The sequence below is a fragment of the Hyperoodon ampullatus genome, assembly GCF_949752795.1.
Source record: "Hyperoodon ampullatus genome assembly, chromosome: 19".
In the NCBI taxonomy this organism is placed as follows: domain Eukaryota; kingdom Metazoa; phylum Chordata; class Mammalia; order Artiodactyla; family Ziphiidae; genus Hyperoodon; species Hyperoodon ampullatus.
In genome coordinates this window covers 48645775-48661066 of record NC_136932.1, presented here as the reverse complement: position 1 = coordinate 48661066, position 15292 = coordinate 48645775, and the positions used below count along the sequence as shown (strand labels likewise).

Here is a 15292-nt window from a genome sequence, read left to right as displayed (position 1 = left end):
ACCTCCTACGTTCGCACGCCTCGGCACCGCCCCCCTGAGCTCCCAGCGCCTGTCCCCAGAGGGCGCTGCCACCCCGCCGCCTCCGCCCGGCCCGGAGCGCGCCCCCGCCGGCCGCCCCGCGCGTGCGCGCCGCCCAGGTGAGGAGGTGGTGGCCTTCGCCGCGGGGGCGGCTCCTCGGCCGGGGGGGCGGGGCGGGGCGGGGCGGAGAGGCCAGGCCCGGCCAGGGCCGGGGCGGGTGGGGCGGGCAGCCGCAGGGTCGGGGCCAGACAAGGCCAGAGGCGGGACCAACCGCCGCCGTCTCCGTCTCGTTGTCTCTTCCCCCACAGCGCCGGACAGCCGCCGCGGGAAAAGCGGAAACTGCCGGGTGAGCCGCGCCGGACGAGAGCGCGCCGAGGAGCAGCGGGGCGGCCTCCGTCCCGCCGAGCCGCCGCGGCGCCCCCCTTCCCCGCGCCCCGCCCCGGCCCCGGCCCCGCCCGAGCTCGCCGCGCGCCCCCGCCGCCCGAGCGCGCCCACCTGAACCCGTCCGCGCCCACCTGAGCCCGTGCGCCGGCGCCATGGCGGAGCAGGAGAGCCTGGAGTTCGGGAAGGCGGACTTCGTGCTGATGGACACCGTCTCCATGCCCGAGTTCATGGCCAACCTCCGGCTCAGGTGAGGGCGGAGCGGCCGTGCGCAATTACGCGAGCCTGCGCTTTCCCGAGAGGGGGCGCCCTTGCGGTGCGGCCGGATTGGGGGTGTAGGGGGTGCACCGAGCGCGAGGGATGGAGTGCGGCCGGATTGGGGTGTCCGGGGTCCTCTGAGGTCAATGGTTGAGCTTTCTCGAGAGAGGACGCCCTGGGGTGCGGCCGCATTGGAGTGGAAGGGGCGTGCCGAGCTCCAGGACTGCGCCTTCTAGAGAGGGGGTGTCCTTGGGTGCTGTCCGGACGGGGGAGGGGGGTGTCGGGGGGAGGCAGCGCTTGGGGGCAGGCAGCTAGTGCGCTGCCCCAGGTGAGTGCTGTGGGCGGGCCGGGTGACCTAATGGAAACAAGAGTAAAGGGAAATAAAAACTTTCGGGAGAGTCGTGGCGGCCGCAAGGCTCTGGGAAGACTGGAGGGTTGTTTTGGAGAGAGGCTAGGGTCTCATCGCGGTTTCACACTTGGTTCTTTTCTTTTTTCGCTTTCGTCTTTTTTTATTTTTTCCTGGCGTGGTTCCATCACGTCATTCAGGACGCTATGGAGTGATCCCTGAGCTGTCTGTTCCGGGACACTGGCTATTTTTTAGTTACTCTCTGAACGTAATTAGACACGTTTCCAGACATCGAAGAGACTGCTCTGCTCGCCAGTGCCAAGATAAACTGTCTGAATTTGACAAGGCATTCGTGGTTTCAGTTTTTTCAAGGAGTTGTGGATGGAACCCTTGTGTTACTGACATCCTTGAGAATGTACTCACAACTCAACGCCCCGGGATGGGCTTCTAGGACGAGTTTGTTTTAGAAAGGCTTCTACATGGGATTATTTCACTCCTGATAGAGTAATATGTAAGCAGAGCTTTAAAGTAGTTTGACTTTTTTTTTTTTAAAGAAAACATTACAGTAAGTGGAATTTCAAAATAACTGAGTTGGGGGGGGAGGTGTTTCCTGGAAGTTCTGACTCCATTTCTTGTAGGTTTTAAATATCGCTCCATAAACTTAAAAGTGAACATCTTAATCTCGGTTTGGGTGCTTAACTAATCCCACTTCTCAGTATGAATTCCCCTGTTAACTTTAAGAATTTTAAAAACTTTTTTAACCTTCAAAATTGCAGTCCCCATAGTCTGCATCTGCTCTTAGCCAGGCTTCATCATGTCCCGGTGTAAGGAGCGGAGCACGGACCAGAGTTCTATACCCACCTGCCACAAACGATTTTGAGCCAGTCCGTGTGTCTGAGTTTCCTAATTTGTAAAATAATGATCTCCAAGATTTTTCTGCCCTTACATTCTTTTTTTGCTTTCACATATCATTGGTTGCAAAGTCTTGTGAGGCTTGACTCTTAAGAAAGATTATTAATGTGAGCCTAACTTAGCTCAGAAGAGAACTTTGCACAGGAGAGAATTTTGCAATTTAATTCTGCATTATGCAGGGTACTTTAGGAGGTAAGGGGGGAGGGTCCAAAGAACCATCAGGTGTGTCCTTGCCTCTCAAAGACATGGCATGTTTATGAAGACAGGGAGCAAGGTGAACATTTTCATTCATTTAAATAATAGGTCAAGAAAACAATAGAAAAGTTAAGCTTTGTAGAACTTAGATGATTCTTTGCCAGGTAATTGTACAACCTAATTGTTCTGGAAGTTTAGCAGAGGGGGAGCGATGCCTCCCTTAGCCTGGCTCAGAAACACCCTCTAGAGGAGAGGAGGGGTTGAGAGGAGTTGCAGAGGATGGGTAGGATCTGTGTAGGTGGAGAACGTTCCAGGTGGGTAAAGTGGCCAAGCAGAGGAGTGGCGCTTAAAAGCTGACTCTGGGTGTTCGTGAATGCACTAAGTTGTCCGGAGGGGAAGGAGTGGGTGTTGGGGAGTTGTGGAAGGAATCGCCAGCTCTCATCACTGTGACCCTTGGCTAATGCCCAGGTTTCTAGGTCTACCTTTATTCCCAATCACCAGATCCATCAAGATTCGGACGTTATATGTGTCTCACCTGTGTGTGTGCTCGCCCGCTCTGCGAATTGGCTGCAGGTCTCAGCGCACGGGTTCAGTGATTGTTCCTGGTTTATTTATAAGTTGGGAGGGGTTGGTTCCCGGGAGCCGTAAAGGGTAGCAGTGCCCTTGCCTCCTCCCCAGCTGTAAATCCTGATGACCCAGGTGGAAAGCAGGCCGCTCTCTGATAGTTGGAATTTCCTATCAGCCTGTTGTTCCTCCAGACTATTCCAGTGTTTTAGCTGTGTGAGCCTCACTGTAAGGCTCGAGTGGACCCTTGGATATCTGTGTCCCTCTGCAGAGGGTGACCACAAACCCACTGTAGATCCAGGTGCTATTATGTCATGTAATGTTTTCATCTCCCGGAATATGGGTGGTTGGTCCATACGGGGTGTATATTTATGGTTGTCTAGAGGCGAAATTTGAGTGTATTTCATCTCCCAGTGGGTATGTGCGCACGTGCTCCATCATTCCTCCCTTCCCCAAGCTGCGGCTTCTCCTCTCACTCCCGTGTGGAATGTCCTGTCCCCTGCTGTCTATCTGGCTCTTCTGCAAGGCCCCTTTCCTTCATTTATGGTCTGTGACATGCATTTAGGCACTTACAGCTACAGTTTCAGGGGTCTGTGTCATCCAAACTGAATTTTAATTTTCCCTACAGTAGCACCCACTGTGACAACATTTTTTTATAGAGAGAGAAAAAAAGGAATGTTTCGGTTACTTTTTTTTTTAAGCTTTTGTGTCATTGTCCATTTAGAATTATCTTCTTATTTTGCTATTAGTCTGGCTTTCTTTTCCTCTCTTGGGTAAAAGCTTTATTTTTAGACATCTGCTACAATTAATGTCACTTTCCCCATACTGTTATTATTTTTAAAAATTGATGTAGGCATGTGTCTGTGCCTGAGGGTCTGGATGAGGCAAGGCTCAATGACGTGGATTAGTGTGAGTTAGCATATCTGAGAAGGAGTTTGTTTGTATTTTACCCTTATACCAAAAACTGCTAGTATCTTGAGGGCTGCCTTCTCTCCCTCCTAGGAGTCTCTTGCTAAGGGAGATTTGTTCTATTTATTTGCTTTTCCTTTCGGTGGAGGCAGAGAGGTGTCGGTGGTTTTGCTGATGGTGGTAAGCTCCGCACTCCACCTCCAAGGGTCCGATCCAGGAGTCAGATGCCTGCACAAGCACCTCCAGCCTTCATGGTCAGGCCTGGTTCCCGCCAAACCCCCACATGGCCACCTGAAGGCCCGACCTCGACATCCCCACCATGGTCTGCTTTCTTCCTAGCCGCTTCCTTTTTAGAGCCTTTGGTTCCTTTTCTCGTGGCTTGGGCCATCCCTGGACTTGAGCTCTAACAAAATTCACATCAGCCCTGCACCCTGTCTCGCAGTGAGAGACCCGCCTGGTGCAGCCGCGCGGAACATCTGGTCCTCACTGTGCTCTTACTTGCCACTTAGCCATCCTCGAGGAAGGAGGAATGCGGGCTGCTGTTCCTGAGGACAGTGGCCTGAGACATGTGCTTTTCATGTCACAGGTCGAGGAAACCCACTTCAGGCTTCCAGTTTCTAATTTTGTTGGTGGTGGTTCCTGTTTTGAGGATAAGGCATCTGCTCAGCCTGGTGTCTTGGCTCTTTGGAAATTTAATTTGTCCTCTTTTTTTTTTTTTTTTTTACATCTTTATTGGAGTATAATTGCTTTGCAGTGGTGTGTTAGTTTGTGCTTTATAACAAAGTGAATCAGATACATATACATATGTTCCCATATCTCTTTCCTCTTGCGTCTTCCTCCCTGTCCTCTCTTCTTACCGGTTTTTCTCTTCCATAAAAGCAGTGATTTGAAGCACTGTGTTTACCGAAGCTCCAGGCAACTTCTCACCTTTAACCTAACACAATGTTCCTTTTCTACCTTTGCTTAGACCAGGCTTTCCTCGATCTTGGTGCTGTTGACAGTGGGGCTGGGTCATGCTTTGCTGGGGGTGGGGGCTGCCCTGTGTGTTGTCGGATGTTTAGCAGCATCCCTGGCCTCTACCCACCAGATGCCAGGAGCACCACTCCCCTCCCATATGACAACCAAAAATGTTTCCAGATGTTGCCCGATGTCCCCTGGGGGAGGGGGCAAAATTGTCCCCAGTTGAGAACCACTGGCCTCGGCTGTTCTCACTCCCTGGAATATGCCCTGGAACGTCCTCCCCCTACTCTCTACCCTCATTCCCTGCCTGCCAGGCTCTTCCTTGTCCTGCGAGACCACTTCTGAAAAGCCTTTCCCAAACCTCCAAGGCAAGGGTTAACCATACCCTCACCTGTGCTCCCAAGATACATGGGCACTTGATCATAACCGTCAGAGACGATTTATCGTGCTATGTTGTTTTCTCTGCATGTCTGCATTCCCACCAAATTGTGAGGTTCCCCAAAGCCAGAGAGCCTGTCCAGAGGTGGATCCAGGTTGTGTGGTCCTTTGAAATTCATTACCGTTGGGGAGGGGGGAACCACCTCTAAGGAAAAGAGTATAAATTATGAATGTCAAATTAGATACACGGCTTTAAGGGCAAGCATAAGTGAGTGGCTGTGAAGCAGCAAACCCACCTCCAGCCCTTCTGCATTTTCTATCGTGCTCCAGAATTGGGCAGCTATGTGTTCAAGACATTTTAAACGGAGTGAACTGGGACTCCCCTGGTGGTCCAGTGGTTAGGACTCCGCGATTTCACTGCTGCGGGGCTGGGTTCGATCCCTGGTCAGGGAACTAAGATCCCACAAGGCACGCGGCATGGCCAAAAACTAAAAAAATTAAAATAAAAAAATAAAATGAGTGAACTAAGCCGTCAAATGTTGGCTGATTATTCTTCAGCCCATGGAATTCTTAACTTAAAAAAAGCATACAATCATCTCAAAATACTGTACTTAATTTAATACAACTTCAGTGCGTGTGGGGGGCGGGCAGGAGCAATGAGCTGCAGAATTAGTAGAAAAGCAGTGAACAGGCGCTCGCTCGCTCTCGCCCTCTCACTCGCCACACAACCTCTGTACTCTTTCTGTGGCTCTTTGATCATTTGGAAAATTAGATAGGACAGAGGGTCCCTCTTGCTTCCCTGGGGCAAAACCTTAGGTGCCCTGGTGGTCCTCAAGCACGTGTCAATCTGTGATTGGTTCAGAGCTCTCCCTCAAAAGGAGCCGTAGTTAGATTCATAGGAGAGGTGAATGGCACACTAAATCTTTTTGGCTTGCATGTGAAATTCTTTGGCAACCACTTTTAGAGGCCTTCGGAAAAGGACAGTTTGCTCTGGGCCTGTTTTGCACATTGGCTTCATATTGGGACAAAAAAATGAGAATTTGGGTTTCGGAGCTGCCATTTGGAGTGAATCACCCAGCCGTCTTGTTTCCTTTCCTACTCCGTGACAGATTTCCAAGACTATTTTTATTCGGGGTCATTTGTTGACCCTGGAGACTTCTGCTGAATTTAGCTCCCAAACAGAGCCAGATGTGGGTGGAATCAAGCACTCAGAAGCTGCTACTGGTGTGTTTCATCACAGGTTCTGAAGGGTTCTTCTTCTTCCTTGAAGAGAGGAGCTTTGACTTTTTGCTCAACTTGGAGACGAAAGTGGTGAATCTGGTATAGATAGAAGTGTGTTTGTTCAATGACTCGTGCAGGCTGTCCGTGTTGTGAATTATCCTAATGTGGAGAGCTGTTTGCTGACATTTTCACCTAAGTCTGAGCCACCTCAGCAAAAAGGACTGGACCTCAAGGACCGGCCTCATTTTATGATAACTCTCTGGCATCCCTTGCTGTGTTGCTGTTGGGACTGGATTGGGTCATGTGTCATTGCCAAGCCTATCTAGTGGGTTCTGCTGTCCACAGTGGCTCGAGCCCCACTGGTGATGAGCCTCACTGACATGGCCTATCAGAAAGTCAGCTAGACTCAGGAATGGGTTCAGAGGGTAACAGCAGTTTTAAATATACATTGCAAGCCTCTCTCTTTTTGTCTATTCAGTTCCTTGGTTGAGATACCAGTTTTATTTCCTCTGGGATGGAGGCTCCCTTCAGTTTACCTGCTATGTGATAACTGGGCAGATCTCTTAGTAGACGGTGTTTCCCAAACTTTAGTTTTTGTCATTTATGGGAAGAAGAAAGGGGAGCACATGCTTGCATCAGAAAGCAGTGAAAAGAGCACAGGCTTCGAGTCCTGACTGGCCAAGTTCAAATCCCAGCCTCACTTTCACTCTTTTTAGCATTATACCTTAGGGTAAGTTAACTTACCTAAGCCTCAGTTTCCTTATATATGTAAAATGATTGCCTCTTAGGGTTATTGGGATGAAATCACATGAAGTGTAAAACGTGCCTGGACGGTGCTTGGTACATAATTCCCTCCTAACTGATGTTAACTCTGTTTCTGAATCCTTCCCAAATGGCCTCACCTCCCTGCCCTGACCCTGAAGGGCTTGCTAATCTCACCTCTTCCTTCCTCACAAAGACAGAATCATTCGTTTTGGCTTTATTTGGGGGGCAAGAATGCAAAGTGTTCTAGAAGGGGTTGGGGTTACCTAGTGGAGAAAGCAAAAACACTGGAGATAAATAGATCTGGACCTTAATCCTGTCTCTGTCCACTACTACCACCCACGTGGGCTTAGACAAGTTGCTTAGCCTCCCTGAGTCTTGGGTTCTTCATCTGTAAAGATGAAGTGTTACTGCAAAGATTAAATTCTACCACCTGTAAAACACCTAGTGTGGTACCCATAGCACAGTATAGTAGATGCTCAGCAGATGGTCCTCTCTCCTCTCCATCCCCTCTCAGTGCAGCCCTGTGGATCAAGTGCCCTTGTTGGTCCCAACTGTCTCCGTGACTGTCACACTCATAACCCTGTTCCCTCCAGGGCTACCACTATTTAGTTCCTGAAAGTTGTTTTAAACTCTTTGGCAAAGGAGATCAGCTGTTCATATTATTCATAAGTGTTCCAAAATATTTTATCCTTCATGTTTACTGTTCTCTGCTTTCATGAAGGTTGGTGGCATTGGTGCCTGAAGTCTCCAGGCACTATAGATGGGTGATTAACTTTAAATATAGTCTTAAAAAAAAACCTCTAACTTATTTCCTTATTTAACTCTAGACCTTATGTATTTTTAATATAATCTCCTGGCTTTAAAGCTAGCAACTACTTGAATTCTTACTGTGTGCTCATCACTGTGCTGGGCACTTTGGTGGGGGTTACTTTCTAACAAGTCATTCTTTGTGGTATAGCTTAATTGGGAGTAAAATATACCTTAATACATAGATCAAGCTCACGTAGAATATGATTGAACCAAAATGAATATTGCAGTCAATCAATTATTTCTAGGGTTTCCTGGAGAGAAGGAACCAGTGAAGCAGTTTTTTTAAAAACAGAACTGATGATAATGTAATTAAGAGTTGTATATATGTTAGGTACTAGAGTTCTCAGGGAATTCAGAAAAAGAGAAAATGGGATTGGGAGTAGGTAGACAGTGATCTGTGGAAGAGGTAGAATGTGAGCAGACCCTTGTTGGAAGGAGAGAGAGTTTCTCATGGGGAGACACCCCTTTCCCCTGGGCCCTGATGTCCTAGCCCTTTGCTTTCTCGCCATCCACTTTCAGCGCCAGTGGGCTGGCCATGCTGCCCGCCAGCTTCCACTGCTCGTAAATATCCACCACTACCACCACCACCCCTGCATTGTCGGCACTTTTTTCATTCCTGTCTAATGCTACCCCCAAATTCTCCCAACTAGAGACTGAGTCAGGCTGATAAGAATCCTCTTCCAAAGTCAAATACTTCTAATGCAGCCCAGGCACATGAGGGTAAATTTGCTGGGTCCTTTCTGTCTCATGCCTTGATGAGGTCAGTTAGAAGGAGGGGCTGAGAATTCCATTTCTGAGTAATAATTTTGCAACCTGTCAATGCAGACCTGGGATGGAGAACTGAACTCTGGCAGGAAGGATGGGCCAAAGATAGTATGAGCCCAGTTTATTCTTGGGGAGGCAGGCTCTGAGGACAGAGAGGGACGGTGCCAGAGAAAAACTTGGCTCAATTAAAAAATTTGTCTGTGGCTTATCTTTGGGCCTAGAAGAGGAAATGGAAAAAAAAATTTTTTTTTCTTCCTTTATTTTATGCCTAATTTCAGAACTTTTAAGACTCAGCACCCAGACTGCGTGGTGAATACTATGGTCATTCCATTGTGGGTCAGAGACACATGTGAGCCAGCCTGTGACTCTAATCATGGCCTTCAACATTTCTTGGTGAAATAGAATGGTCCACTGTTGGAAAGTAGGCCATTTTAAAGTAAGGGTTTCTGGTAAGTGACTTTAATTGATGGAGAAGGGATTTGAGAGCCTCAGCTGTTTCCTTTTTTTTTTTTTTTTTTTTTGCGGTACGCGGGCCTCTCACTGTTGTGGCCTCTCCCGTTGCGGAGCACAGGCTCCGGACACGCAGCCTCAGCGGCCATGGCTCACGGGCCCAGCCGCTCCGCGGCATGTGGGATCTTCCCGGACCAGGGCACGAACCCGTGTCCCCTGCATCGACAGGCGGACTCTCAACCACTGCGCCATCAGGGAAGCCCAACTGGTTCCTTTTTGATACTTCGCCCACCTTCCCGTCTCCTCCTTTTCTCAGCCTCACCCCTGAGGATACCCCAATTTGCATTCCAGACACAGCTGCTCATGGGGGAGTAGTTACTTTATGTCTCAGTGAGACGGTCTTCATTCTCCCCACGTTTCTGCCCCTTGGTGCACACAGTATGGAAATGGATTTTGCTTTAGTGAGATTAAAGCATTAATTCTAGTAAAGCTATTTTGCTTTAATAAAAAGATTGTTTAGTGCTGAACATAGCTTTTTTCCAAAAAATACACAGGCCAATTCAAGGTTCTATTAAAACAAAACAAAACAAAAACAAAAACTTCTGGAATAGATGGGGAGATGTATCAAGAGACAAACCCAACTTTGCTTTCATTCCTCCTCTCCATTTATGACCCACAGTCATATTACTAAGACTTGGGGGAAAAAATTACCGCTTACATACACCAGGGTCCCATAAGCGCTAGAAGCCAATGAATTAGTCCAAAAATGGCTTCATCTAAAACAATGAAGCAAACACCAAGAGCAATTCAAACAATTTTTTCCCCTCTGATCACAAAGTCTGCTTTGAGTAACTTGTACAATAGAGGATCATCCGTAGCCGGATCAGGGCGATCCCGAAGGGCTTTGTCTCAAACCGCTGCTTTGTGTTCAGTATAAAGTCGAGAAAAATTTTATAGTCAATTAAAATAAAAAAGTCAAACTCCATTTAAAAACAAAAAACCTTACACTTATTTTGGATCACCCTAAAATCAGTTATGTTTCAGTTTGGGCTTTCATGGACATCTCGGTCATTTAAAATTTATTAGAAGAATAGCCTTTGATCATGAGGCTGAGTTAGCCTGATTCTGCCATCCTAGCCTATGTTACTTGTAATTAAGAAGAAAACCTTTTTTAAAAAATCCTTGAAAGAACATCTCTAGAGTAGTTCAGATGTCAGGAAGTACCACTATGAGTTCTTTTTTTTTTTTTTCTTTTATTGCATTCAGCCCGTGCTGTCAATTCATACTTGTGTCCTACCTGTAGTCTCTAAGTCCCGAGGGCAACTTTATCTTCTTTGTCTCTGAAGGCTTCTTTCCAGGCATTAAGAACAAAATGTTTTCGCTTCTATCAGTGAACGAGTAAATGAATGCATAATATTTCCACATCTTTGATTCCTGCCTGAACTATGTATTTTCCGGATTTTATGTATTGTATTTTGTATATTTAAATAATCTGATTTTTTTGTTGTAACTCTAGTCTTTGGGAAGATAGGAAAATAAAACTACCATTACTCTTGGGGGAGGAAAAAAGCACTAAAATATATTTGGGATCCTTGTGAAATGATAGACATCTTTTTTCAAAGACTTGTAGAACTCAGACAGGTGGAGCTTGTCATCCATACAACAAGGGGGAAGCCTACTTGTGTGGTTCTGTAATCTCATGTTGTTGCTTACCTTAGCAAGTTGATTACATTTTTACCAGCATCGGGAGGCCTTTATATAACTTGGTATCATTTGTTGAATGTCTCTAAAGGGACACTCTTTCATACAGCAAATCCAGTGACTCAGATCACATGACTGATGCTCTTTCAGTCTGCATTCTGAGGTGTCCTGGGCCATGAGAAGCCATCCTGGATGCCAGGGAGGAGTGGGGTAGGGCTTCAGCCCCTCTCCTTTCAACAGAGCAGCTCTGCAGCTACATCTTGGGGTTCCAAGAACTTTTTTTCTTGATGAGCTAATTTATTTTTATTTTTAATTTATTTTTTCAATGAAGTATAGTTGATTTACAATATTATACTAGTTTCAGGCATACCACATAGTGATTCAATAGTTTTATAGATTATACTCCATTTAAAGTTATTACAAAATAATGGCTCTATTTCCCTGTGCTGTACAATATATCCTTGTTGCTTATTTACTTTATACAGAGTAGTTAGTTTCTCTTAATCCCTACCACTCTCATGCCCTTCCCCTTTTCCCTAACCACTAGTTTGTTCTCTATACCTAGGACCAAGGAATTTTTTGTTTGAGAAGAAATGCTATCACATTGAAAAACCAGTTTGAAAACCACTGTTTTAGGTGCTTGTTTCCCAGATGGCTTTTAGTCTTACAACCACACACACACACACAAAATTAGAAATACTTCTAACCAAAATGATTTAAGAAGTGGCAGTGCGGTATGATATAATGAGCAAAGGAAATATTTCAGTTGTCCGAACTTAAGCATGGCTCTACTAGATGTACTGTATGACGTAAGCAACGTACTTCAGTTCTCTGAGCCTCTACTGCCTGGTTTTAAAATGGGACTGATCCCTACATTACGAGGTTATTTCATAAAATGAGATCATAGATGGGTTGTTTATAGTTGTAGACATCAAGGACACTCAAATGCTAATGCTCTCTCACTCTTGCTTCCTTAAACAGAATGTAAGGAATATAATTGAACTCTTTTCCTAAAGGACCTAGATCATGATAGTCATAGTTATGAACAGTTGTTTTCACACCTCTGGGGTTTACTGAGATATGTGTGATGTTTTGTTCCACCCCAAATTGATGCGAACAATGTAACATTTTAGAGTATATGGTTACATTTCTATAGTTTCTCTTAGTGTGCCTCCCTGTGGATTCTCTGCCCCCTCTTAATCTACAAATGTGATCTGCTCTGGGACTATCTCATGGAAGGGAATAGAGAGGAGTTAATGAGTTCTAATGAAGACTGAGGGGTTGCCCTGGGTGTTTCAATTCTGGGGCTTGAATTTTGAGATGTCTCTGCTCAGGAGTATTTTTTGATTGCTTTGGTGTGTGAAGCCAAGGCTGAGTTCTGAGTCGTAGGCAAAGTGCTAGTCCAAAGCTTACTCCTGCCCTTGGTATTTGAATTATTTGTGTGGTTGAACAAACCAGCGCATGCTGCGTGGGTTTTTCCACACTGCATGCACTTTATGATTGCTTGTTGATTCGTGGGAGGCGGCAGCTGTTGGCAGAATCTGTTACCATTTGCATCTCTGCCTCCTAGGTTCCTGGTTTATCTGAAACCGTTACTGAAAAGAAACCTGTTCTTTAACTTCATTTATCCTCAGCTGGTGGTTCTCCAATTTGGCTTTGTATCAGAATCACCCAGCTCTTAAAATATCCAGATTCCCAAGACTCTACTTCCCAGAGACTCTGATTTATTAAGCCTCATGAATGCCCAGTGATTCTCAGGTGCAGCCAGGTTAGGGACCACAATCCTAGGCTACTGGTTTTTCATCCACAGCTGTGTTCTGTTGAAGCTATATGGGATGTGAACTGACTGGTATAGTAACAAATGTATCATGACTTATCCAGATAATCAGTGTTCTTAGTTCTGTTGTGATTACTAAATCAATTTAATTATTTGATAGTCACCCTTTTTTTTTTTTTTTGGCTGCGCTGCATCGCATGCGGGATCTTAGTTCCCCGACCAGGGATCAAACTTGTGCCCCCTGCAGTGGAAACAGAGTCTTAATCCCGGGACTGACAGGGAAGTCCCGAGAGTCACATTTTACTCTTCATCCTTACAACACCTTTTCCTTCACTCTGTGGTTATGTTGTGGTTGTCCACTTTTAGCATACCGTGTATTATTTTTCTGTCACCAGATTCCCCATACCAAAAAAAAAAGTATAATCATACCATCCTTATTAATACCTTGATATATTTCCTTATAATATTTTGTACATATATAAATGTATATATTTAAAAATTTGGAATCTTCCTGCTTAAACAAGATATACTTTTTTTTTTTTTTTTTTTTTTGCGGTACGTGGGCCTCTCACTGTTGTGGCCTCTCCCGTTGCGGAGAACAGGCTCCGGACGCACAGGCTCAGTGGCCATGGCTCACGGGCCCAGCCGCTCCGTGGCATGTGGGATCTTCCCGGACCGGGGCACGAACCCGTGTCCCCTGCATCTGCAGGCGGACTCTCAACCACTGCGCCACCAGGGAAGCCCAAGATATACTTTTTTTTTTTTTTTTTTTTTTTTTTTTTTTTTTTTTTTGTGGTATGCGGGCCTCTCACTGTTGTGGCCTCTCCCGTTGCGGAGCACAGGCTCCGGATGCGCAGGCTCAGCAGCCATGGCTCACGGGCCCAGCCGCTCCGCGGCATATGGGATCCTCCCAGACCGGGGCACGAACCCGTATCCCCTGCATCGGCAGGCGGACTCTCAACCACTGCGCCACCAGGGAGGCCCCCAAGATATACTTTTGTAAACAGTTTTCTCATATAATGATGTAGCGTCCTCAGCATTTTTTTTCGTGTCCTTAAGTTGTCGTTGAAAGTATGATGGCAGCCACAACATCCTCATTCCTTTCTGGGTATGCAGGGGCAACCCAGACAGACATGGTTTCTTCTCCCATAGAGCTGAGGGAGACATACTGGGGAGACATACAAAACTGGTAAACAACAAAAGAATATTACAGGTAGTAATAAGTGCTAGGAAGGAATGAGCAGGGTTCCCTCCCAGGGGAAGTGGCAGTGGTGTGTGTTCATGCCACAGAGAAGGCATTTTATGAGGAAGTTGACTTTAAGTGAGATCAGAAGGACGAGGAATCTGCATTGCGGGGGGGTGGGGGGGGTGGGGGCGGGTGGGGGTGGGGGCAGGTGTGGGGAAGGGAAATCAGATAAGGAAGGGTGGTTCAGGCCAGGCAGAATAAGTCACTAGAGAGGGAGACGGGGAGCTACTGATGGAGCACTAGTCAGGACCACACTTTGCAAAGGGCCTTGGGAACAAAGGGCTCAGACTTTAAGTGCACTGAGAAGCCTGGAAGGGCTTTCCACATCTTGCAGTCACTTCAGGTCGATAGCATGCTCTTAAGTGTCTGGGTTCATCTGCCCACACTCCCCAGGTCTGGTGGCTGTTCTGAATGTTTGTTTTCGTCACATTGCTGAGTGGAGTGAGGAGTTGGCAGTTGCTTTCTACACTTGTCGTTCAGCGACAGTAAACACACATACAGTTCCGTCTTGATCTGTCGTATAACAGAGCTGCTTCTTGGAAGAGGCAGCCCCAAAACAGTGTTTTGTTGATTTGAAGTCAATCTCAATGAATGACTGATAGGCTAAGCTGATTTTGGGGAGCTGCTTTTTCTGATTGTATGCTTCAAGCAATCGAAGAAGGATTCTGAGCCATGAATTCCCTGATGACATCTCTGAGTTGTAGAACTTTAATGCCAGAAGGGAACCTGGAGGTTATCTCCCCGATGTACAGATACTTGAAGTTAGGAACACAGAAATTATGTGTTTTTTCCCCCCAGGATTCTTCGATAGTCTAGTGGCCCAGTTATAACTGGAGCAAAACTCGCTGGTGTCCTAGCTCTGTATGCGTTCTTCTGCTTCTGTCTTCTTTACTCTGGATTGCTTTGCAATCAAGTAGCAATTCTTTAACTCCTTTTTCATCCCCCCCTCCCGCCCCGCTTAAAACAAACTTAAAAAGATCTGAGCAGGTTGAAACAATGAAGAAGCTAACAATGTAAATATGAAGTAAATCTCTAGTTCTCTTACTGAAGGTCAACAGTACAAATACAAAATAACATTTTAGGAATGCCAAAGATGAGGGTTTTAGGAGCCTGTGTTACGTGTCAACATCCACCTGGGCTCTATCAAGAAAAAAGGGGACTTGGAAGTTCTACCTGGGTTCATCCCACCTGCCCTGGAGGGGTGTGTAGTTCTCACTGCTTTATCAGTTAAAATGCCTTTGGCTGCAGTGAAAAGAAAACCTGACCAAACTGGCTTACACAAAAAGGAAGCACATTATCTCACACAACCAGAAGTCAGTGATAAGAGAGGCTCTGGCCAGAGTCCCTAAGGACTCTGGCTCCGCTAGTCTGTGATTATCTCAGTTTTGTCCTTCTAGGGCTGGTTTCACCCTCACACTGGCTGAGGATAGTTACAGCAGTCCTGTGCATCTCATCCAGACACAGTACCCTCCAAAGGAAGAAGAGGGAACCATCTGCTTGTCTTTGCTTCTTTTTTAGGAAGTCCCTGGAAGACTTCCTTGTGTTTCATTGGTCCACATTTGCTCACATGCAAATTACTAAACCCATCCCTGGTTCTGAGGAATGCGGGTTATCATGATTGATTTAGAATGCACAC

At 46.4% G+C, this 15292-nt stretch overlaps 1 protein-coding gene across 1 annotated transcript in view; it reads left to right on the top strand.

Moving 5' to 3' along the window:
* Positions 1–291: 291 nt before the first annotated feature.
* MYO1D (myosin ID) overlaps positions 292–15292 on the top strand; it is a gene marked incomplete at its 3' end in the record, with an annotated part of 342027 nt that continues 327026 nt past the window's right edge. Inside the window, exon 1 of the mRNA XM_079726329.1 lies at positions 292–649. Coding sequence (XP_079582455.1) covers positions 555–649 — 95 coding nt within the window. The 5' untranslated portion in view covers positions 292–554. The remainder of the gene's footprint in view (positions 650–15292) is intronic.